The following is a 27,765-nucleotide window of genomic DNA, read 5'->3' as shown; positions in this document are numbered from 1 at the left end:
AGTCATAACTTCAGTTGTGTAATCTCCATTTTACAGTTTTTATCATAAATTGATATTTTGATTTCTTTGAAACATTTTGGTATTCAATGTTTTTTTTTTACAAGTCACCACTTATCAAGGGCCGGAGGCCACTTGGAGATAAGGGTTATTGCATGTACAGTAATCAATGGGATAATATTGAAGTAATCACTAGTAATGAAGATTTGATAAAGTATCTTACTTAAGGGGGCGGTTCCTCAGGAACTCGTTTATGTTGGACTTGAAGACATCCAAGTTGTAGTCAGGGTGGGAAACAGGCAAACGGAAGAGAGTTCCATAGTTGTGCACGTGCAGTTCTAAGAAAGAAGCTTTGTTCATGGAATCTACGTTACACCTAATAAAGCATCAAAAGGTGTCTCAATTATATAAATCTGTTCTCCAATGCATATTCCAGATGTAAATAATAAGGATCAATACATTGTTTAATAAATCTCTATGAACGGTTTTAATTTTTCAAATTAGTTATGATTTATTATTAACTGGTATAAATGAATACTTAAACTAATACATGTTTTACAGGATGTCAAAATTAGATCCCAGTGAGTTGAGGAACAAACAGCTGATTCTCAAATGAGTAACACAGAGAGAGAGAGAGAGAGAGAGAGAGACAGAGAGACAGAGAGAGAGCATCCAGAATCACGCTAGTCATTAATATGCTTTGTCCATAAAAAATTTAATAAATATATGCATAACAGACAACACCAGAATGCAAGAAATGAGAGTATAAATTCAATGTTATTAACAATCTAATTTCTTCTCGCTATTTACCCGGCCTTAAATTGCAGACATTTGGTTACAAAGTCATTAAAAATAGATGAAAGAAGTTTACTTTCTAAGAGTGCAAAAAGTGCTAATAAAGAAATACTTTTATTTGTTTTTATAAAGTCTGTATTGTGTCCGTTTCTTTGTTGCTGTCAAATTGGATATACAACACTAATATTAAATAATGGTTCAGCCCAAAATTCATACTCTGATAGACAATGGTCAAACTAAATAATTTAAAAAGTGGAAAAATTCCTATCATTTAATAATAAAGATATTGTAAAACATGCTTAAGAAAAATTATATAATTTTTTTTTTAAGAAACATCTAGAAATTTAATTGTGAATTAAGTTTTGATTTTTCATATTGCATCCTAACACACACACACATTCGAACGATTGCACTGAAAGGGACAGCTAGAATCCTGAAAAGATCTCTTGGTTGGACTCACTAAAATAGGGGTAAATGTCAGACATCTGGTTGGATGTCCCACCCCCTAGAAGAAAAAGTTTAAGAATAATATAAGTCACTCAATATGAAGGAATAAGGATAAGAATATTAATACAAAATCCAAATTTATACACTAGATGTCTCACCCACCACCTGGTAGAATTGTAATCCTAAATTGAGAATATTAAACCTACAAGAATTGGTAAAAATGGAAAGGATGGGAAAAGAGAGTGAAAACATTAAAAATAATGTGTTTAAATAAACAGGATTATAATAAAATATGGAATATTAATCAAAGAACAAAAACATTTAGTTAAAAAATGATTTTAAAAAATTGGGATAAAATGTATTTGGATCATTTTTTTCTTAACAAAAATATGCTTCGATGGTATTCAATTAAACTGACTAATGCATGCTGAAGAAGAGAAACTAGTTATATCCTTCTTTAAAACCATTAATTAATTACATAGTTAGGCATATGTGTTTTCTTTTGAAATGTGAAACCTTTGAGGCAGATTAAATATATTAAAGTAACCAAATATATTTAAATAAATGAATAAATATTTTTGGCATTTTCATATCTACACTAGAGCAGATGATGCAGCCTGCAACATCTGAACACTCAATTTTACAGCATTCGTCATTTTCTTTGAATATGACTGTTTCTGCACCGTCTACCGTCCTAGGCTTTACCTTCTTTCTTATTGAGAAGGGGGTTAGTTTTTGCTAATCACCTCAAGTGCCTCTGCTGAAGAATATTGATGGGGCTGCTCAAGCATTTTGTAAGCCAAAGTGCACTTCTCCTAGTGTGTCGTTTTTTCAAAACCTCACTTGACCTTGTGTTTAACCTTCTGGAGAGAATGTAAATAAACACACTCACGTATATACATTTAACTAGCAGGACTCATGAAAATTTCACACAATATCCTGTATGAACTGTTCTAGAAATCTAACTATATTTGAGGCATAAACTTCAATCTATGATTGACTTGTCCACAAAGTTTTAGTTATAAATGTCTAACAGTCTTTGTTTTATTTCTGTTCAATGATAAATATACCTGAATACAATCTGCAAAATTTTCAATAACTCTGACACACTCCTCGTTTAACAGAACTCTAATTTGGGCTGTGATGTCCCTCTCAAGGTTAAAGAGAGTCTAGAATTGTTTTGATAGACAAAATTCTTTTTTTAGATAACTCCACATAGTTCAATATGAGAGGAATTAAAAGTTCAGTGAGAGTGAGGCCTAGTCAGGATACCATTTACTGATGAAACAATCACCAAAGTAGCAGGACTATCCGGCATTAACTGAGACAAAACTGTAACCTGTTTCTATTAAAACTTATCGCTGTACCTATCTCTCTATCCATCTTTCCCCAACCCCTCACTTTTCTCTGGCTTGAAATATACACAATCCTCTTTTATATAATAGATTTCTGGAGTAATGAGGCAGCTTTTCCTTTCTGAATTAGCACATAACACTGAGAAAACGATACCACCACCCTTGACAAAACTTGGCCCGATTCACTATTAAAAAATGAGTACATTTTTCTAAATTTCAAATATTATTTATTTGGAGCCACACCAATCAAAAATATACCAACTTTGTGGCTGGTTGTTTTGTATATTTTTTTCTTGCTTTTATTTGGACATACAAACATATACAGAGACAACTTATGACAATAAAACAAAATCTATTCAACATTCATGACTGAAGCTTTGTAGACATGTTAGGAATAGATTGAAATTTGTAAGCAATATGATTGGATTGCAGAAAGGATTGTGAATTTTATCAACCATTCCATGGATGGAATATTTTTTTAGGGGGAGGGGGGTCATTTGGTGTCTCTTTTGTTGTTTCAAACTTTTAGGGGCATCAAAGATTGATTTTGATCCTTATAGAGCTCAGTCTGATAGTTCCCACATAAAATACTATAGAATAGAAATGATTTCAATTTATTTTGTCAGAGTTAAGTAACATTATATATGCATATTTTTGTGAAAAAAATGTTTACAAAATTATTTTAAACCTTTATTCCATTGAGTTTTATTGCCAATATGAAAAATAGAATGGTTTTATTACTTTGCTATTAATGTCAAGATGAGTTTGGAGGGGATTGTAAAAATAACAGTAAAATATTGAATATAACTTAATCTGGAATCGTCATGTTTACATCCTATCAACTATTTTTAGGTTATTAAATTCTAAAACATAAGAGCTATTGTAAACAATTCACTAATTGAACACAAGTTATTTTTATGCATGGTGGTTTCATAACTTTTCCAAAAGTATTAGTGTGTAATTGAGCACAATAGATCTGAGGTATGATTTGGTGTGGTCGATTTAATAGGCCATGATAAAATTCATTAAAATGATCACAATTTCTCAAAGAGGTTCTGAGGATAATATTAATAAAAACTATTTGTCCATTCTTGAATAAAGATCACAATGGATGTGCAAAGATTTGAATTAGTTTTAGCCAATTCTATAGTCTGTGCTCCTTCCTTTATTTACTGTACTGAAGCCATTATTTCTAAATATCGTACACAGAAAAAGATGATAGCTTCAACTATAAACCTTCAAGGAGTCCAAATTTATATTATGTGTGTGTGTGTGTGTGTGAAAGTACCAGCTTTGTATACATACACACGCGCACACACACATAAGAGTATGAGGATAAAATATGATATATCACAAAACGAAATGTTTACAGACAGGATATATGAAAAAAGAAAACATAGAAATGATAAAAACAGGTGATTTACTGTCTTGTTTGGATTCACAAATGTCTTCAGAAAAACGCATTTTCTAAAGACATTTGTGGATTCGAACGAAACTGGTAAATCTCTCATTTTGATAATTTCTTCCTGTGTTTTACAGTTTTTCATTGTGTCTTTTTCATACATAAAGAGTACATATAAATAAAGATAAAGAATGTCAGGATGTACGCTTTCAATTGAACATATGAAATAAACAATTCCTATGTTCAACTTCAAATAATATGTTTATATATATATATATATATATTCCTAACTTATTTATGCTTTTTTTTCAATATTGAGCATCTACTATGGTATTAAATCTTTCTTCAATATCCTTTGATACCATCCCTCTGGATATCCTCGAAACAATTATGAATATAATTATTAGTTTTGACTAATAACCTATATACACACACACACACATATATGTATTCAAAGCTATTAGTTCCATATTTGTACATATTTTCCTTGACCTCCTATACCATAAGAGTCTACTCATGGCTATATTTAAGATTTATTCAATAAAGTATAAAGAATATTAGCTGAGTGATAGGAATTCAGTAGTCATGAAGGCTCAAAACTTTCAACAACTCTATAAGACAACACTGAGGAAGAATTCTGAGAAACTATCTTTTAAAAATAATATACTCTTGACATCAATAGAAAGTACAACAACCCGCATTGATGAAATTTGAAATAAGGACAAAAATTATGTTTATTCAAATTTATTATTAGTACCACTTGTAGACATGCAGGAATAAATTTCAAGATTAAGGGATATTAGGAAAGAACAAAGAAAACAGCAGAAACATTTAGGGCTTTCCTTTTTACATACTTCATTTTGTACTGCACCAGCCTCGTTATTAATGTTGTCCAGGTTGACTAAATTTCCAGAAAATGACAGCAAATACATACAAAATTGCCATTTAAACTGTTATCCTGCATTTGAATCATATTTTTTAATTTTAAATTTGCCAAACATATTTGCGTCATTTTTTTTTTATAAAGTGTCAGTGTTAAAAAGGTTTTATTATATTGGTAGTGCAATTATTTTCCATTATTATTATTATCGATAATTATAATTTTTTTGTCATGTACTATGCCGTCACTGTCAGTATCATTTTCTATGTAATTATGCAGGATGATAGTTGATGTATGGCTTGAGTTTTTTTGTCCAAGCATTCAATCATGTATTTTGTATTGAATTTAGTTGTGGGGAAAGGAGTGGATGGAGGGAGACAGAAGTAAATAGTAAAACTTTGCCTTTTTAATCAAATTTTGTTATAATAAAACTAAGTGTAATAAATTATATCTTTTGACAAGGATTTGTAATGAAATGAAAAAACTAAAAAAAAAAAATTCAATAACATAAAAACGCAAAAAGAAGACATTAGCATAAGACAAAAAAATAAAAAGCAATAATTTATGGATTTTTAATTTAATTTTCTATACTTAAAATTATGCACCTAAAGAAAAATAACATGCTAAGTTAAGTGATACCATTTAATAAAAATACCTAAATTAAAAGTAAGTAGCTCAAAATTATTCAAAATCAAAACGAATAGTCAATACCTATGTACTTCTATTATAACACACAAGTTTATCCATGGACAAAAATTTTGCCAATGTCTTTTCTTCAGTCATTTGACTATTGTCACAGACAAACTGGAATGATGTGTTAAAAACTCATAGGCATTGCATGACTATTAAATTTTTGTATAGTATCCTAAAGAATAAATATTGCTCTTACATACATAATTGAGCTCTCTGTATCTTTGCCTACCTCAAATCCATAAGAAAATAATTTTCACAGAACCAAGAAGAAATACACAAAATTTTTGAATACACAAAAAGTAGAAAGACCCACAACAATATAGAACAGAAAGATGTGCAAAAAAGTTGCTGAGAAATGAAATATGTATAACTGAAACACAAACACACAAACAAAATAAATTAAGTGAAAAATAAAACCAAAATATGAAATAAAAAAAGATCATTGTTAGTATGCACAAGTAAATCTTGTGGTCAGTCTAAGTTCAAGGTAGAATACTAAATGATTGCATGGTCTTATTAAAAGAAAAATTATTAATAAATGAATGTTCTATTTTCCATATTATAATAGTTACGCATACAAACACACATCAATATTTATTTATACAGATATATACAAGTTTCACTTCACTGGTATAACAATCTGTAATAAGATATCATTAGCCAAAAAAAAAGTCTGTCTTTTCATTTAGGTGTTCATATTTAAAATGTTTTGATCATTTTTACCATAGTTGTAGATTATAAATATAATATTTTGCATTCTCTAAACTATTATTTTCTACTATGTAATTTTCTTTAGTTAAGTTCCCAACCTTTATCACTAAAACAAAATCGACACTTATTCTAACTTGTTTAAGATCAGTCTTTAGTTATAATCTTTTTTATATACATAAACATTTAGGTTTAGAACGGAGGAATTGATATTTCATTTGCATAAAGGTGATTAATCTTAAGTTTGATAAATGTTTGTACTGTGTTATCTATTGGGGGGGGATTAAAAAGTACTTATATATAAAAGCAATGTTATGGGGAAAAAAATCTTAAATTAATCTGCATTCTCTAAATTTGGTTTTATTCACAACTTAATGCAACAAAAAATATTAGTGTATTTAAATTTAAAGAAAAACAATAAATAAACTTAGTTTTTTATTCCAGAATTAATACTTTATTAAGCACACGAAGTAAATAGATTTTTACAGATTTTTTTTATAGGAAACTATTTTTTAAAACTTGATATCATTAGCCACTATTTGTTTGCTTTATTCTTTTTTGCTACAAATTATTTAAGCGTAAATGGAAACAGAAATTGTGCAGAATTCAAGCAAAAATCCTAAACTTAAAAAAAAGAAAATCTTTTGAATTAAGTTTCATTATTATTAAACAATTGTTTACAAACAGTGAACTGATACACACAGCTCGCAGAGAAACTTACTCTTCCATTCTATTTTTAATTCAATGGAACGGGTAATGAAGGAAGGGAAATAACTCAGTTGTGTACTTTTATTTTAAATTGGATAAAAATTATTAACTCTTATTCAAGTTTTTATTTATTTATTAATAAACTAATACGATCAATAGGACAACGTTTTAGCACAAACATTTCATAAGAATTTTTACAATTATATATTATTTATAATTGGTCTATTTTAACTATTATGCACACACACACTTATTTACATGTGTAACATCAATTTTTCAGTGCCTTTAATCTCAGATTAAAGGTTTTGCAATGCCATCCAATCTCACCTTAATAAAGCACCACCTATTGTGTCTCTAAAGCAAAACATAAGTCACTTTCTGTTTTCAGCAGTCAAATTTTTTTCTTTGATGGAAATAGTCTGTTTAAATTTACTACTATGGTTGCCACTTGAATTTGTCTCTTAAGATAACACTATGATTAAATTTAAACAAAATAAAATATAATCTCAAAAAAAGGGAGATTAGCACCAGCAGGTGCAGCATAAATAATCAAGTTGGTGGTAGCAGCAGAATTCTTTTTTTATGATTCTGTCTGGATTAAAAGAGGTATCAAACCATTAGTTGACACAAAATTAGTGTGTGTCTGTGTATTCCAGAAGTTTTTTCTTTTTTTTCCAAGATAATTCAGGCTACTAATCTCATCTTGGTTATTATATTCACAATATCCTACCTGATCATGACTGAAAGAACAAGAACAATCTACCCCTGTTGATTAAATAAAATAAATAAAAGGTTCAGTTTGAAACTGTATAGAGTTTGTAAAGTTTCAGAAGAAGCAGCTGAAGAAGATCAAAAGTTACATCAACTGAAACGTTCTGTATATATCAATCAAAATGAGAATAGCAGTCTGAATAATCGAAACAATGAAAATAATATAAATATTCTATTTTATCCTTAATATGAATAGATTTGGAAGAAATAATCTTGAGAAAAAATACTGGAAAATATTTGTTTTGTTACATATTTTAAATCAGAATTCAGTTTTTAAAATAGTGTTAGTTTAAATAGCATAAAACTATGAAATGATAAGAAAACAAAAAGAATATTTAAAAACAAAAACAAAAAAAAAAACAGAACTAAATATTTACAAATACAACAAACCTTTTCTTTTCTCCGCTTTGAAAAGTCTGACAAGAAGAACTTAAAAATCTTACACTAAAGAACATGTTTATATTTGCATACAAATCAGCAATGGTTAATGAACAAGAGAAGACAAAAAATTAATACAAAGAAAAAAACACACACACAATGGAAGACAACCAATCATGCTATTTTTAGGGGAATATAAAAAAAAGAGGTTGTGCTAAATTGTTGAAGACACACAGTTATATAAGAAAATGAATAAAAATAAAATAAATAATAAGGAGAGCAGAACAAAAAAAAACTTGATTTGGCAAAATATTTAACATATCTGAGATGAACTATTAGGTTCTAGTCTATAATCTCCCCCCCCCACCCCCAAAATTTTAAAAATGTTTTTGATATACATACCTGTGACGGAAAGAAAATAACATACACCAAAAGTCACACAAATCGATGAAATGATATTTTAAAAAAAGAAATCAAATTTTATGGCTAAACGATGATCAACAATCATATCATTTTAAAACTCATCACTGGTTAACTGCTTAACTTCTCCTTATAATAGCTCTTCAAAAATAGAGTTTAGAATCAGCCTTGTATATCATCATAATACCTACAAATTAATTGCTTTAAAATGATTTTATTTATAAAAAGAAAACTACTTGATCAATTGATGTGATTTTTGCTGAACGATATTTTCTTTGTCATAGGTATGTACACCATAAAGATTTTTCTATATTTTTGTGTTTTCATGGAGGGGTGGGAGTATGTATAAGCACAAGATATTTATATTTACACCATTTACATGTTTCAAACCGTGTTCCTCATCTTGGTTACTGCCATTTTCAGGTTTCCACTATTATGCTTATGCTTCCAAACCTGTCTTTTATATCATTTATTAATCTTTCAAACGTTTTTTTTTTTATTGTTGGGTTACCACTTATCAAGACCAAGAGCCACTCAAGGATAAAGATTAACAAGATAGAAAGGTGAGGAACAGCTGAAAGATGAGGAACACTAAGGGATTATTAATATTGATTAGAGGTAGGTTTCATTGTTTATGGGTTGGTTTATGCTGACATTGAATTTGAAGACAGCTAACAGGTAAGCAATCATACAATCATGACTCTTTATATTGTAGACTAATATTTTGTTTCTTTATTTAAACCTGAGCATGGCAAATTACTGAAAGGTTCAACAAAATGATATTTCAAATGACAGACAAGGATAGACCTAATAAATTAATTTCTCCTTCTCACTGGTTTCATTCAGTCTACATATGAACATCTGAAACTAGCTGTGCATTTTTATTTTATTTAGCTTTTTTAATCTTATGTGCTTATCCATTTTTATCCCAATATTAAGAAATTATAATTGCACAAAAACTTTATTATCTAACTGTTAAGTAAACAAAAGACTGTATACTAAAATTTACACAAGTTCATCCACAATTTGTATTTTTATCCAATAAAATTTGATTGTTAAATGATTTCTAGTTTTGAAAAATGTGTTTTTCTTGTTTAAAAACCATAAAATACTTGATGAATTTGCATAATTTTTGGTGTATTGTCTTTTTTAAACCTAACATACATAATAAAATTTGTGTCATTTTTTTATTTTTGCAACGGTAAAACTGGATAAGCACTCCAAATTATAATTATTTACTAATAACATTTAATGTTTATTTGAATTTGATGCTCAAATTAAACTAATCTGTTATTGTAACTAACTTTATTACGGTAATCTTGTTCTAATCTTTTTTATTTATTCTATGTAAATAGCTTCTCAAATTTTCAATCCTTTAATACATAAGAATTTACAAAGAATTTGAAAGCCAGAAATTACTTTCTACTTGACAGTTTAAATGCTTTAAAATTCCTTTCAAAGAGTCGCAAAGTAATTATTTTTTTTTTTGTTTCATTATTAACAAAAGATTAAAATGGCTGAGATGACTTGTGTATAGTATGAAGAAACTAAAACGTATTCTGGATGATTTAATTTTGTAATTAAATTATATTTTTAATAAAATTTCAAAAAGTTTATTTTAGCACTTTACGCTGTTGTATTTTTTTTTTATTTCAATAAATAATCAATAAACAGCAAAGTAAAAAAAAATATGTCAGTCACGTAGAGACGAAAAACATATACAGACACACAAATCAGCCTAGTGACCAACAAAGCTTCTTCTAAAGATGAGCGATTAGATTTAAAAATATATCAAATTACCTAAATTAATTCCAAGTAATACAATGGATACAGATTATGATATTCTTCTAGAAAAAGACCACATGATAAAAAATCCATATAATCAATCAAATTAAAAACAAATAAAATATATATAAAAATGCTTTATTGATATCAGCTACCAAATTCTGTTACTTAAATTCTTAGTACTACAATGGATATATAATGAATATTATTCTAGAAACCAATGACAAGAGTAGTATAATTAAGCAAATTAAAAAAGATGAATAAAATAAATTGTATAAAAATGGTTTATCGATATCAACTACCATGAAATATGGAGACAATAATTTATGAATAAGATTATAAACATGCTGATAACAAAGGTGTATTATTATTCTTAACGATTGTGATCATAGTAATAATTAATAGCCAAGGGGTAATACGCAGTAGGGGATTCAAGACGCACATGTTAATTTGTACTACTGAATACCTGAATGAGACCCATCGATGAATTCCGGAAGTGAGTTAACACTTGATCTACTCCAGCAGGAACGTGTTAATAGAGAAGTCATGGAGACAGAGTTAGGAAGATGATTGCCCGAGAAATAATCGCTTGGAGAAGATGCTTGTACAGGACTCAAAGTACCTAACTGTAGTGGACTCTCGGATATCTCTTCCACTGTCTTCTTCCGGTAGCCAACGAGGACAACATCATTTAAAGGTGGTGCTGTTTCCGCGTTGACACATGAATATGATGGACGCTTAAAAGCCTCTGGCTTTATGTTCTTGATGAACTTTCTCTTGCCTTTGTTTCGTAGCTGTGGGGAGTCCTCGCCATACAGGAAATATGTAGAGGTATCCGATTTTGACCGGTCTCTTTGGACTACATCTGGTGAATTACTTGCATCACCGTCGGCTTGTTCAAAGGCAGGATTCGTATACTGAACTTGAGCAACAGGAAAATCTGGCAAAGATGGAAAAGATTAAAAGTTTTAAAACAAACAAGAAAACCATGCAGCATTTAATTACTCAAAATAAAAAAAACACAAAAAGTTTGTTATTTTTAGACATGATATTTATTAAAATTAGTTTAAGCAATTCGTTTTTCTCATTTATCATTAATAATGACTGCTTAATGATTGCTGACAGAGAATAAAACAGATTTTATTAAATAAAATAAAAAGTACGCTGTATTTCTAGCAAGAGAGTTAGATTCCCTGAATAAATGGTAAACAAAAGAGAATCTAAGAAACCAAACACTCAACTGATCCTATGGATTTAATATGAAAGCAAAAACAATGTTAAAACTTATACGTTCATTCGTATTAATTGAATTATTCGGACTTTTGTTCTCATCTAAAGTGTTATTCACACAATGTTTCCAACAATATAATCTTTGACCTTCTTCAAGCGTATATTGTTGAACACAGAAATTTTTCTGTCGAACTCTGGAATCTGTAAGGAACAATCAAATGTAAACCTTTATTTAATCCATGGGGGTAGCATGCTCTTGTTCTGTCAGCCATGACTTGGTAGAAATTTTAAGTAATTTGCAATTGTATGTTAGCGTTATCTGCAGCACTAAGGATTGAACCGTCAGTGTTCTGAAGAGTGTAACTTACAGCTAAATTGTACCAAGTATTTTAACCATTACAACTCATAACATTGTGAAAATAACACTCAAGAAGAGAACAGCAGTCCGAAGAATCCAAATAATAAAAATAATCAGTCCTCAAAAATTCAGAAAGATAATATGCTTTCACTTAAAAAAAAAACACCAAACATCTTTTCCTTAACATTTTTCACTACACCGATGCCCGAGATATACTAATACTTTGAGGTAAAGTTTTATATAGAAATTTTTATGCATACTCAAATACTGTAATCACAGAAATTTAAAAAATAATATAAACTTCAAAGAAAGATTTATTCAGATAGTGCGGAATTCAAGATCCTATACCTCCTCTTTATAATATCTACTACCTTCCCCACCACCATTTTTTTTTATTCATTTCAAAATAACAGTGTCACATCTTTTGTACTTTCATATTTGGTTGACAAAAGTTAAAACATTTTGACGCAGCATGAATAAGACATTTTGAAGTATCATCTTTATTATTTATGAGAATCACAAAGAATTCCAACTCCAATTCCAGATCGAATTATCCAAATTTATATCAGCTGTCAGTTCAATTTACTTACTTTTACAGGTAGGAAATTTGATATCATAATAGACATCTTCGAATATGATAGGCAGTGTAGTAAAATCACCATCCAGTTCGAGGCACTCGAGAGGCAGAGGAGGAAGGTTTTGGAAGTAGGCAGAAGCACGTACCAATGCAGCACAGTCAATATGACCATGCGTACTGTTGGAAAATAAGAAGATACTCATTAGGAGTAACATATTAAAACAAGAAACAAGACATATTTAAATAACACTGACACTAAGGTAAGCATCTGTAAATGTGATTGTTGGACTGACTTCCTCATCTTGGTTGTTATTGTCACAATGTTTCGTCCGTTTTGCCCTCCGGCCTTCGTCAGGTGTTTTGTATCGAACTGGGGAACTGTTTGTAAGGAGTCTCGAACCCAACCCTTTATTATTATTACGGGGGTACAAAGGCAGTGAAAAAGTAACATTCAAAACAGAGAATCAGCAACTATGTCCCAAAGCCTAGCTGGAGTCCGAACACGGTACCCCCGTAATAATAATAAAGGGTTGGGTTCGAGACTCCTAACAAACGGTTCCCCAGTTCGATACAAAACACCTGACGAAGGCCGGAGGGCAAAACGGCCGAAACGTTGTGACAATAACAACCAAGATGAGGAAGTCAGTCCGACAATCTTAATCAATGAAAACACCTCATCTCAAAAATACAGACAATTACTATCTGTAAATGTATTAGAAAAACAAATTAGCAAAAGAAGAAACACAGAGAAAAGCAGTTTGAATACTCCTAAGATGTCATTGAGAGTATATGCTATTCTTACTATTAATTTAGTATTATTAAATGATGGCCCAACTCTGTCTTGTTCCAGCAACATCTTTAGTTTTGAATAAGTGACTAGAATATTTGTTGCAGTAATTTAACAACTTGATAGCTTTGTAACATCTTCAAACTTGAATAATTTTTATTACAATTTTCCTACTTTTCTGTTAAACACATTTCTTGTTTTAATGTTACATATATCGGTTTCTGTCCAGAATTCTCCCTACATTAAAAAAAATAAAAATAAAGAAACATTTGTATGATGTACATACCCGTGATGAAATATCTCATTCCAAAGAGTATGTAAATTGATCAAGTAGTTTTAATTTTTATAAAGAAAATCATTTCTAAGCAATTAATGAGAATTTGTAAACATTACAACTCTTGCAAATTTGAATTGAGTTCTCTTTGTTTTGTTCTTTCTTAAAGTTCTTGTTAGAATGACAGACACAACAGCTGTTATTTCATTAAATTTGACTTTATTTATAAATAAAACTACTTGATCATGTTACATGAATTTTAGAATATGATATTTTTGTTTTGTCACATCAACATACACCATACAAATGTTTCTTCATTTGTTTTCTAATATAGGGAGAATTCTGGACAAGAACATATATATCATATATTCTATGCTTATACTTCCTATGTCACTGCAAGTTTTGTTATTAGTTGACTCAGGTTCACTATCACTGGTTTTTAATAGTTATCTTCTTTTGATTATAGATGAATTAACCAATATGCTCTACAAACATTTATTTATGAAAATCAGACACTTTAAATAACCTATAATTGTTCTCTATATCTCTAGAATATTACACCAGTTTATAATAATCCCTAAAAACATTTATGAAAATCTGATGTTTATTTTTATGTAATAATTTCTAAACCAATAGTGAAATTGAGTGTATTAGCATAGAATATTAAAATATAGATTTTAAATAAGTGATGTTAAGGCAGATGTCCATAATTATGTTAGAAAAACAAGTAAAAACACAGTTAAGAATCCAACAAAAGGAACAAAGAGGAAAATAGCATGAAAAGGAATAAGTAAAAGTAACACGAAGATAAGACATTGAAAAATTTGTGTGTGTGTGCGTACACATGCACATGCATTACTGTCACTAATGTTATATTATCAGACTGAGGATTGAGGAAAAGAGGGAACAATTATAGGGTATAAGAGTCATCCATCTGATTTTCAAAAATAAATTCTGGCAGGTATTTAATTTAAATACCTCCCGTACAAGAGCAAAAATTTCAGTTTTAAATGTGGGAGAAGTCCAGAAGAACCCAAAAAGGCATTCTTGACCATCTGAAATAACCCTCAGAATTCTCTCAAATGTGAGAGCACTTTGCACAAGGGAGAATAAAGCTCCCTCCACCCTCTTTCAGAGAAGATACTACCTTCATAAAAGGCCTCCAGCTTGTAGGTATTATCTACAGGGTGGAATGATGAAATTGTCACCATAGAAAAAACAACATGATTCCATTTCCATTTGATGAAAACCGTTTCTCTTTATTTGTTGCAGACCATCTACTAGCTGGCAAGTTATGTACAAATCCCAGAGCAATAGGAGCCTTTTATCATGTCTGAAAGTGACACAATGTTCAACAAGTGAGATCAGAGATGCGTCAATGTACAACTCATGCTCTCTACCAATCCAAATTATGACAACAGGACTATTGCCAGCACCCTCAAAATGCAAATCCGCATGGTTCAATGCTTGAGGGCACAGCTCAACAAAGTGTCCGGCTATGATTATGGTCTTTGGTGTGGTTTCAAGTGAGAGCCACATCATGCCACCTCACATCTTCGAAATCACCTTGAAAGCCAACACTGAAGTGTACCTTGATATGCTGAATGTAGTGATACCCTCATGCAATCAGGTGGCCACTGGCAGACCCTGGGCCCACAAGTCCAAAGAGACACAGGCTTGGCTTCAGAAGGAGTACTACGACTTTATACCCTTCTCTCACTGGCCCACCTCCTCTCCCGACCTGAACCTAGTGGATTATTTCGTTTGGTCATATGTTGACAACATCATCAATATAACCTTCCACATCATCAAAGCCAGCCTGATTGCCGCCATCCTCCAAATATTCACCAAGTTCCTGCTGGCGCTTGTGAAAAAGCCATGCTTCCAGTTCCAGACCTATATCACAGTGGTGATTGAGGCTGAAGGCAGCTACATTGAATAGATGTTAGCTTTACTACATAATCAAGTTACCTGAACTGATTTTTTCAATGAAAGTTTTAAAATAAAGCTGTAGTGTTTTGGTTTTTTTCGGGCGACGACTTTATTGTTCCAACCTGTACATCCAAATTTAAGTCAATGGCTGGCACCAAGTCCAAACAATTCACATAGAATTCTTTCCCCCTTTGTTTCTTTTAAGTATTTTTAAAGGTCAATCTGCTTCCTACTGGTGTGATCCTCAACAAGTTTAAATGTAGAAATCATGTTGCATACTGATAGATAATCCAGATTAAGCGATAGATGTGAAATAATCGTAAATAATTCTACAAATGTTACCTTGGTTCATAGGTTTCAAGAGATTTGATTTTAGTGTGATCCTGATTGAAAAACGCCTCTGCAAATCTCTTCACCTGCAAATTAAACATAAATACTTTATTATATAAACTTTGGTAAATGAGGCAAAATACTTGATCTTTATCAGAATCTTATCAGGCCAGTGCAAAAATATTTGCTAATTTCATTTTGTAAATAAAAAATCGTTTTTGAAAATTCTTATTTATAACAATAACAACCTTTGCTTTATAATTTCATTCCATTTGTCAATGAGCTTATAAATGTGTTGTTGGTAAAATTCATTAGGTTTTGATGCGAAATATGAATCTTAACTCATTCATTCTTTTCTTGTGATGTTAACCAAAGACCACCTAAATGGTTTTATAATCCACAAAATAAATGATAATCTAAGGGAGCAAGGTCAGGAGAATATGCAGTAAAACCAAATCCTCTCAGATCTTTAGTCAATAGCGCGGTGTAAGGACAAGCATTATCATGATAGATGACTCGCTTGCTGTTTACTCTTTAGTAAACAGAAAGCAAGTCATCTATCATCATGGTAGTTTTTGGGTCAACATGGATGAGAATATTGCAAAAAAACATGAACAATGCTTTAATAATCTGAAAGAAAAAAGTTATAAATTAATCATGGTGATACGTTTAATAACAATATGAATAAAATAAATTACAATGACTGAAAATTCCCCTTGTACAAATTGGCAAAAGCTTTTGCTCTGACCTGATATTTTAGATATAGAATTGCACTTAACATTATTTAGTTAGACTTATGTCCTCAACTTCACCATGGTTACAGTGGCCAATATTTCTAACACAATCACAATAATGATATGAAAAGAACAATCCAATTGTAAATGAGATTTAAAAAACAGATGCCATTTCTTTTTAAGAAATATTATGATAGATAATAACTATTAAAAAGATATTATTCAACTTTTTTCTCCACTAACTGCATAATACACCATAACATAGCCGAGTGTCTGCCAAGAATTCATCCATTTATATATATTGTTTATCCATCTTTTTGATAAAGATAAAATGATTCCATGTTTTGCCATCTTTAAAATTTACTAACTACAAAATGATAATTGATCAATGAAACAAGAATTTATTTTTGAAACATGAAAACTTTGATTAATACAATAATCACAAAATCTTTTTTTTTTCAAATCAATTTATTTCTAGAAAACATTTATGTATCAAGCATTAGAATCTAGATACCCTTTGGTTATGGTGCTCAGTGGCAAGATGGTAGAGGACAACCGAGTTCATTGTGATGGTATCCAAGAACTGGTTCCATAAAATAACGTTTTCTGCACACAGCTGGGTAACATCTGTGCTGGCACGTTGAAGAAGATCTTCTTCATTGTCAAATTTCTGAAAATAAAAATAGTAGCAAATTAAATTAGAAAAAAAATGAAAAAAGAACATTTTAAAAAATAGTTGTAAGTTTAAGATTAATTTTTATTTTCTAAAAAAGTCTTTTTTCTAAAGTAATGTTGATTTTTTTTTAATGAAAATAAAAAAAACTCGAAGTGTTTTATTTTTTTTTTTATTTATCCAAAATTAAAAAATAAAAATCTTGTAAAATTAAAATATTTTATGACAGAGGATTGTGAAGAAAAAAAAATAACTAGGCAGGATGAAAACTGTTATTCAATTTCTTAAAAATTTGGATTAAGTACCAAATCTTCAGACTATATAAATAAAAATGGAGAGGGGGTAACTATTACATTTTTAGCAGGGACTTCATTTTCCTATGTAAAAATGTAATCCTTTTAGGATTTTTTATGAGGGTGGTTTGTCAAAAAAATTCTGTTTATAAAACTTTCTGAGATTTTCAAACAGAGAGATATTATATTACTTTATTATAAACTGAACCTCCTCTAAAATTTTAACGGATACGTTTTTCACAATTACTTTAATAATCTGGGATTTTGATGCTTAATCAATATAGCTATCCAAAGGTTTGTTTAACAAGTTTGTAAAAAAAAATAAAAAAAAAAATAGAAAAAACTCTTTATGGTCATGTCAACATTTTTTTTCTTTCAAATACAAAATAAAAACATTTTTTTTTACTTTAGATTACAGTGGCTTTATTTTATTCCACCCCAAATTATATATATATTTCTAAAGTTTATATAAAAAATATATATTTTTTTGGTATATCATGGCTTGACTTTGCAAACAAAGATCTAGGAAGAGGCTATATATATCCTTTATAATATCATAATTGTTTCAAAAATCAAGCTGAACAAAGACATAAATTTCTTTCTTCCCATGTGCTTGTTTTTTATAAGTATTATTTATTAATATAAAATAAATAATGGTCTTTGAAAAGATAATATTTTCATTACAGGTTGAAAAACCTGCATAAGATGGAAAAGAAAAAAATATAGGTATTTGCTAAAAAATAAATTATAAAAAAAATTATCATTGTGGGTTGATTCTTTCTTTGATCATTGTGATACAACTAACCACTGTATACATATATATATATACATATATATATATAAAAAAAAAATTTAAAAAAAAGTAAAAAGCATCAAATAAATGTGTCTGCATTGGATTAGTGTATTTTGTGCTGTAGGGTCTTACCGGATGATGTACATTATAAATTGTCATTTGCAAAACAAAGGTTATCTCCCTTGTATTAGTAAAGCAAAGCATAAGTAGTACAAAATATTACAAAAAGATTAAAACTTTTTTTCATTATGAAAACCAACCATGTATAAACAAGAATTTCTGTGCATGTTACCATGTTTATCTGCTTAATTGACTGTTCACTGAGAAGTCTACTCTAACGAATGGCTTAATTTGGTTTTTCTGTTTTACACCAAATAAACACTCCGGTTCCATTTTCATACTAGCCATGGTTCACCTTGGCACCATTCTGATAGCCTAAGAGTTTTCCTGAGTCATCAGCTCCTCCTTTGTTGAAATGAGGTATAGTTTGATTCAGTTCTAGGAAACACACCCTATGAGACATCACATCCTCTCTCGGGGAGAGATGTATTTATTCCTGTCCATCTGAGGAGTCTCTACAGAGGAATACAGACAGATCCATTCTAAGCTACTTTTATATTCTTTTAAAGTGTTCCAACAGAGGGAGCTGATTCTTCCCCCCTCTTCTCCACACACACAAACTGACTTCATATCTAACCTGGCTGCAGTGGAAAATAAGTAGCTTTTATTTTTTCATAAACACTTTTAGTACTAAATCAAAATACCTATGGTGTAGGATTGAACACAAGCTATTTTTATCAATAGTTGAAAGTAATTTGTGGTTTCATCACTTTTCTAACAGTATCCATGCATAAATGAACACTATATATCCAATAGTCCATATGCCATAGTTGTATTGAATTTGACTATATATCCAATAGCCCATATGCCATGGTTGTATCGAATTTGACAATAATCTCCACCCAATCCTATATGCATATTATAAATCTGAATAAGTGTCGGAGAAGAACGTTTCTAGGTCATTCTGGTGTGTCAGTCTGCAACATAAAGACCACCACCCAATAACAAAACTTAGTTTTTACAATCAGGAATACTTAAAATAACTATTGACATATAGAGAGCAAACCAAATGCTATGCTATTACAAACATTTGAAAACCAATGGAACATGTATTCTTTTTATGGAGTCACTTAATGTAAAAAACTAGAAAATTTACTAGCATATGTTAAAAAGTTTTTTGTTTTTTTTTAAGTTCCATGCATAATACTAAATAGATTTTAACTCCAAAAGATTGATGATGCACTAATGTTTAAAAAAAAAAAAAAAAAAAAAGCAGCATAAAACCATTGTTAGTGCATATACACAATCTGTTATCACAGCGTGTTTCTTATGATAATCTCAATGTTCGCTAATAAAGTAACAAATGTGGACATCAGAAATATGTACTCAGGTAACTGTTGTATTTTTTCCTAACATTTATTTTTGTTATAGTCGTCAGGTAAACCTGTTGGAACATGGAAATTATACTGTATAAACAGAATCAATGGTAATCCTATCTGTTATCGTATTTTTTAATACTTCACATACACATTCCTGACAAACAACAAATGCCTGCAAGGACTTTAGATTTTTTCAATTATTTTTTTCTTATTACTGTTACTTCTCTTCATAACTTTTTAATTAAAGCTATTTATTTTTAAATAGTAGTGGGGACTATTTAAACCTAAACTTGGACAATTTTTATTTACTTATTTACAAACATATGACTTGTTTTTAAGATTTGGTGTCTTCAATTAACCCCAGATGTTAAAAATGTTTAAATACACTTCTGATGATTTGTAATGTCATAAAACTGTAGTAAAATTCTTATATATACTAGCAGAGAGACCCGACGTTGCCATGGATTGAATGAGGATCAATAAATGTTTCATTCTCCCATGCTTTTATTGTCATTGAAATTGGTGAAATCTACCATTTTTTTTTCATCAAATCGATTGATTGCCTGCTCTAGTCAGGGACCTATCGCAGTATACAGAGAGAGCAAGCTTCACATACCCACCCGCAGTGACTTAGCCCACAATACATTGTAGTCTACATTGAGCTGTAGGGAATCCATGCTTTATTTTAAAAATTATTTTTATATAATGACTTGAATTAAAGTTTAAAATGTAAAAGTCAAGTCTCATGGTTCAATTGTGTTTTAAACAGAAACATTTATTTTGAAGGTGTCCCTGTCTGATCCTACTGTTGATTTTATAGACTAGGCCTTTCTGGACGTTGATAAAACTTCTTGAATGCAGTTGTGATGTTAGGCTGTATAAGGTGTTAACTTTGGTCAAGGACTTCCTTCCTTAAGTGGATTCTTTCAATTATCCATACTTATTAAAGGCATTCTGATACAAAACCTCTCTAAGAACACTCCCAGACACAGTATATTTGTGAGAAAAAAAAAATCGGAGTCCATAGGGAACAAACACACAGACACACATAAAGTGCCATATATATATATATATATATATATATATATATATATAGTAACTTCCTCCAGTCTTGACAGACTATGGATACTCACTGTAAGGGAGGCTGTGTGTGGAATTTTTGTGGTTAAAAGTTACAATCTCCAACCACACCTCTCCTTAGTCGGTGTTGTTAAATACCAGCGGCAATGCCGAGATAATCAATTCAGGTAACCTAGAATTTTGAAACAGTCTCCCATTTGTTACGAGCCAAGCTCAACATTGCTTAACTTCGGTGATCTAACAAAAACCACTGTGTGTGTGTGTGTGTGTGTGTGTGTGTGTATGTATATATATATATATATAGTTTTTAAAATATAATTATCGACTGATGAGTCATAGCCGATGAAAAACGTGTCAGTGGATAATTATATTTTAAAAACAATAGATATGCTGCTCCCCATTTGGGGGTATGAAATTGGTAAAAGGGAAAATTATTCCCAACTCACATTTAGGTAAAAATGCACTTTCGTATAAATAATAAAATTCATTCAAAACGTACCGCAAAAACAAAAATAAATAATTTGGGGAGGGGTAAAAAATTTCAGCCTATATATATATATATATATAGTAATTTGTAAAATATATATGGCGATTAAGCTACACTGAATATTCGGCGTTTCATCCACTCTAGGATTCCTAAATATATATATTTTACAAATTACTAACTAGCTCTACCTACGTATTGAGCACTTTTGAAGTAAATACTTAAAGTTTACGCATAAATCTATACTTTCGCATATTAAATTTATGTGAGTAAATGAAGTAGGTATATATATATATATATATATATATATATATATATAGGGAGAGATAGAGAGAAATATATATATATATGAGAAAAGGGATGAACACCATATGCAATCAGTAGTGAACAATTTTGTGTGGTTCTAATCTTCAGGTTGGCAACTTTAGAAAACAATTAATTTTGTATGTACAAAAATATTCATTCAGGTCTTATTTATTTTTGCGTTTTTTTTTTTGGTTTTTTTTCTTCCAGAATTCATGTCAAACTAAGAAATTCATGTTATTAAGTTATAAGGTTGTTTGATTGATATATCATAAAAACAGTACCTACACCTGTTAGTAGATATGTCTTTGGTCAAAATGTACATAGATGCAACTAAGATACTTCGAATACTTATTGTTGCAAGATTAATACTACTCTTAGAGGTTCCTTTCCAAAATATCATTATACTAACCCATAATAGGCGCTTATTGTCAACACAATCATCCTTTATTTTAATGATTTTAAGGCATTTCTTCCTCAATGCATTTTATTATGCATGATTATTTTCAATCTTAATAAAAAAAGAAAAATTTGTTAGTCCCAAATTCCATTTTAGAGTCTCATTAATTACCAAGATCCAAAGGAAATTGGAACTTACTGGGATGTTCGAAGTAATATTCTGAAAAATTAAAGAATTTCGAATGTTAAATATTTAAAATATTTGATATATATATGTTTAATAAGTGATTAAATACCATTTTCACAACCTGACAAACTCCATTTCAATAAACTGGAAAAAAAAAAAAAAAAAAAAAAAAAAAACTAATAATTCATCATAATCATCGATTTGAGATTCATTTTAAATGTTGGAATGCATTGGACAGCTTTTAGAAATTAACTTGCAAACTAACCAATCTCTGACCAGGTCTTTATTACTCTTTCTCTCAAATTCATCTTCATCACTCCCTCTAATGTTGATTTTGAACTTCCCCTGAGAATTGACCCTACTATCTCAACCGTTTTACAATCATTAACTCAATAACTCTCATCCATTCTTTCAATAATTGAAATCATCAAACTCATCCATATCAGACTGCATTTATGTTACAGCATATCAATCTCTTTTAAATTATTCCATATAGAATTCAACTCTTTTGGTAAAGGTTTTATTTTTACAATTCTTAATGTCTTCAAAAATTTTATGTTTTGTAGTATTTGGATTATTCTCGTTTTAGTTTTGGTCATTTATTGGCAAAACATCTATTGCCTGTTGTCATATATACATATATGTATTTTTATGTTATTATTTTTCAGATTTTAAATGATAATGTAATACCTTGTATATGGATGCTAAAAGTGTTGGTTTTAGGGTAAAATTAGTAAGTAAAAAAAAAAGTTAAATAAAAAACTAAATGAAAAACGAGCCATTGACGAAAAAGAACAAATTGGTATTTGATATAAATAAATTACAAGGTGGAACGATAAATTTGTTGAACCTAAAGAAAACAACACCACAGATTTATTTCAACATTTTTATTGAAGAAATCAAGTCAGGTAACTTGATTATGCAGTAGAGCTGACATCCATTCAATGTAGCCGCCTTCAGCCTCAATCACCGCCTCGATACGGGTCCGGAAATGGGAGTATGCCTTTTCCACAAGCACCAGCAGGAGCTCTGTGAACACTCAGCAGATGGCAGCAATCAGGCTAGCTTTGGTGTTGTGGGATATCATGTTCTCAACGTATGACCAAATGAAATGGTCCAGCGGGTTCAGTCAGAGGAAAAGAGAGGCCAGTGAGAGAAGGGTACAAAGTCGTAGCACTCCAAACTTGGGTCTGTTTGGACTTATGTACCAGCACAGAGTCTTTTGCCACCCCCAGGGTCTGCCAGTGGCCACCTGATTGCACCAGGGGATAATGACACTCTTCAGCACATCCAGGTACACTTTGATGTTGACATTCCAGCCAACTTCAAAGATGTGAAGGGCATGATGTGACCCTCACTTGAAACCACATGAAAGACCATAATCATGGCCGGAAACTTTATTGAGCTGTGTCCTCAAGCATTGAACCATCCGGATTTGCATTTTCAAAGTGCTGGCAATTGTTCTGTTGTCATAATCTGGATTGGTAGAAAGCATGAGTTGTACATTGGCACATCTCCAATCTCACTCATTGAACAATCTTGGGATTTGTACACAACTGGCTAGCTAGTAGATGGTTTGCAACAAAAAAAGGAAAACTGGTTTACATCAAATGGAAATGGAATCATGTTGTCATTTCTATAACAACAATTTTATCATTCCACCCTGTATAGAAACATTGTTTTTAGCATGGCAATTAAATTTTTAAAAGAAAATAAAAAAACTAATAGGGAATTAATTAAAATGAAAGTTTAAAAGAACAGGCAAATTAGCTAAATCTTTTGCAGATGTATGCAATTCCATGATCTATATATAACAAAATTGTATTTTTTTAAATAAATAGAAAAAAGGGTTTTTAATATGAATATCATACAAAACAAAATCCAAATTCATAGGAGTACCAATATATAATCCCTAAACAATTAAATTTCGTCTGTTAATCAATTTGTAATTTGTTAAACCTAAAATTTTGTTGTTTTTTGTATAACACATTCAACTATTTTCAAATGGATAATTGTAATTAATAGGTTTAACTCTAATCTGATTTTAGTTTCATTATTTAACTTCATACATATAAATCACCAATTGATACTCAAGTTAAAGAAGCCACCTATGTGCTCCTCCCACTAGTTTTTACAGATGAGAGCATATGAAATCATTAATCTTGATCATTAAAACCATGAATATTAATAAATAAGACCTACCTGGCATTGTTGAAGAGTATGGAATAGGATCTCATATACCATATGAAATTAATCCTTATATATATCTTTTAAACTATTTTATTTGGTTAATTTTACTTGTTTTTATGAATATCGCTTCAGACAAGGCATGAAGCTATTTGATGTAAGGAGCTGAAAAAATGCTGTCACGGTCAAAAATTAGTCAATACTAAGTATTAGATGTATAAATTCCAATCCAAGAAACAGCAATTCTTCTCTCTTTATCAGAAACATTGCTCATGGAATGCGAGAACTAAAGGATAAAATAATGGATTCCATGATTGGTATTTTCTTTTGGGGTTCAATCATTCTTCAATACCTATTTTCCATGATGAATTAAACACCAACAAATTACTATTTTGGCTCATAATTTGAAAAAAAAAAAAAGCGTGGGTTCATACCTTTCCCAGCGTTATTAGTTCATAAGTGAACACAACTGAATTTGACAATATTCAAAGATCTGTTCGGTTTTTGGCAATTTTCTGCCAATAAATGTTGCAATTAGCTCACACAGAGTGGACCGTTTCACAACACAGTCGAAAGTCATTGGAGCTGGAACATCAAGCTTGTTTTGTTCAGTTTTAATTGTGCAGCCTGATATCAATCTTTGACATGGTCCTCATGGTCAGTCGATTGAAGTGCTTAAAACTGTTAAAATGGTTGGATAGATGGATTTGAAAGGAGTTTCGAGTAGTTTCACACAAGCTGTGATACATCATACTTTAACAGCCAATGGGTCTTTTTATTAGTCTTTAGTTGTAGACATAGTTTTGTACAGATCATGATATTGGAGCCATTGTCAGTTTCTGACCCAAGATATGCATGCTAGTCAAGTACATTAGATGCCCAACAAGACTGAGGATGTGGTTGATTTGGTTCTGAGTACCAAGTTATGAGGTGGTATTTGAGATGTTGAAAATGGGTGCTTGAGAATGAAAGCTGATTTGTTGCTGTAAAATCAATGAGATGTTTTCAGTTTGAACAGCATTCCCCGATAACAAACTGGTCGATGATGTGATGTGTATTAGTGTCTCCAACACTTGTTTGGCCACTGAAATTACTTGTAACTACCACAAGATCTTGTGATGGGATTTTATCCATAACAGCCTGTAGACTACCATAGAAGGTATCATTAATGCTGTTAACAGTATCGAGAGTGAGGGTGTAGACTGCGATAACAGATTCGTTAAACTGTGAGCCACATAGACGTTTTTGAGAGATTGCAGTGCAACATTTGCTTGATTGCTCAGAGCAAGTGCAATGCCATGACATCTCAAGTTGCCAGTAGGATCGTTGTAATAGATGAGACATCTGCTTGAGGGATTTTAATGGATTTGACTTCTGAAAAGCAAACCTTGTACTAATGGAAGGCAAGAACATATGGTAGGGTGTTTATCTGGCATAGGTGGTTGTGATATCCTGCAGGATCTGTCATCATGCTATGTGTGTGTGTCTATATAACAAGAAACTTACAGGGAGTAGGAAATACAAGGGAATAACTGGACTACAGAAGCATTTCATTGCACATAAACAGACTACTCACCAAACAAATTCAGTGAACCTTGTCTCAACACTTGACTTTGTCACATGTGTCAGACTGTGCAAGTCAACTGCTGGCTTGAAAGTCACTTTTGTCCCCACGGATGTAGTTTAGGTATCACTGACAATTCATACAACTACAGCGAACTTGTCAAGATATAGCAATTGCTAGCCAGGAAGTATTCATTTAAACATTTATTATATGATAGTTCAGTAGTAAACAGATATCATTTGAATGATGACTGAAAAAGCAAAATAATTAATGTCATAAGCATGTTTTTGTCTATTATTAAATTTGTTCTCAGTGTTATGAGTGGAAGTGGTAGTAAATTTGTGTGCGAGAGTAAAATCTCCACCATCTTCCTTTATTTATCGATTAATCAAAATTAATATATCAATCAGGATAAAATATTAAAATCAATTGGTAATACAATTTTTACAAACACAGGCTAATATTTCTCAGAGATGATTGATGAAACAGGTTTAATTATACAGCTGTTTGAATTTGAGAGGGATTCTATTTAAACTACCATGAATAAAGATTCCTCTTTGTCCAGCAAACCAGTGAAACAAAGTTATTCATATGCGAAACAGTTTTTCATTCATGACCTTTTACTGAGTGTTCAAACTTGACATAAGCTGAACTCAAATTTTGCACACGTGTGATTAAAAATTCAGAATGTAATCACAAAAAAATTGACTGCAATTCATTACTCAACATCAGACATTCATCCAAGTTGCAAAAATCAATATAAAACATTGCAATACTCACTTGCAAAACTTTCATCAATTCTTCCAACTTAGCATGGCAATCCTTTCTTTCTGAAATATGATTTAAAAAGTGAAAATGGTAAAAAAATATTTTTTGTCCTTTTTAATTCTTAATAAAATGGTATATAAAAGTAATTTATTTAAGACACATGATATAGCAAAAGGTTCTATACAGATGTGTTTTTATATATATATATATATATATATATATATATATATATATATGCATACATACACATATGCGCGCACACACACACAAATAAATAAAATAAAGCAAAAATAAATAACAAATAATTAAAAAAAAATTATATATTAGGAGTAGTTAATTCTCTGATTGAGATAGCAACTGTTTTATCTAATAGATACAATGTTTCTTGTTGAGAGCAGTGTTTGATGGGTAAAATTCTAGCCATCAATAATTATCCAGATTTTCCTGGATTTAAAATGTAGATTAATTTCTCATTAAACTGTAATAAAATGTTAGGTTTGATGGGATAGTATAGATAAAAACATGTAAAATAATTAATATTTTTAAAACTAGTTTGTTGTGTACCTTAATTTAAGAAACAGAATTTCAAATAATGCAAGAGGGATAACTCTCATTATATTATAAATGGAGTTATAGAACTTGATTTCTTGTTTTAATTGGATGAATATGTGAGTTAAAGCTTGAAAATTCAATTTAATCATTATTTTGTCTTGTCCAAATAAATAACAAATATTTAAAAATATTAAAAAGATAGAAGTTAGACATAACATCTCAAAGTGGAGTGGAAAGATTTATTTATAAAAATGAAAATGTGTTTTATTGGCATTTGTTTTGAACATGATTTTAGTTCTGTAAATTATGTTTTAAGAAATTTCGATTGATTAATGAATCTAATTTAATTTTAGGTTGTTTTAGTATTTTAGAAATAGTGTTTCCTAGGTTTTCGTTTTACTTCTTGCTGTTAATTTAAACCTAAATACAAATTTTTGGAAATACAGCTATAATTTTTTTAATGGGGGCATAAAAAAGTCTTT

The 27,765-nt window shown here is 30.3% G+C and overlaps 1 protein-coding gene across 1 annotated transcript in view; it reads right to left on the bottom strand.

Annotated features, from left to right (window-relative positions):
- Positions 1–27,765, bottom strand: part of LOC145261143 (protein FAM135A-like) — a 567,493-nt gene that overhangs the window by 52,248 nt on the left and 487,480 nt on the right. The window contains exons 13-18 of the mRNA XM_080119438.1: positions 26,744–26,793; positions 22,225–22,245; positions 17,076–17,231; positions 15,840–15,913; positions 12,518–12,681; positions 10,806–11,279 (exon numbers count right to left, since the gene is read on the bottom strand). Of these exons, the coding sequence (XP_079975564.1) occupies positions 10,806–11,279; positions 12,518–12,681; positions 15,840–15,913; positions 17,076–17,231; positions 22,225–22,245; positions 26,744–26,793 (939 nt within the window). The remainder of the gene's footprint in view (positions 1–10,805; positions 11,280–12,517; positions 12,682–15,839; positions 15,914–17,075; positions 17,232–22,224; positions 22,246–26,743; positions 26,794–27,765) is intronic.

Source organism: Euprymna scolopes, chromosome 3, assembly GCF_053919585.1.
Source record: "Euprymna scolopes isolate OS-2025 chromosome 3, ASM5391958v1, whole genome shotgun sequence".
Classification (NCBI taxonomy): Eukaryota; Metazoa; Mollusca; class Cephalopoda; order Sepiida; family Sepiolidae; genus Euprymna; species Euprymna scolopes.
Note: the sequence above shows the minus strand (reverse complement) of the source record. Positions and strands in the feature narration are given on the sequence as shown.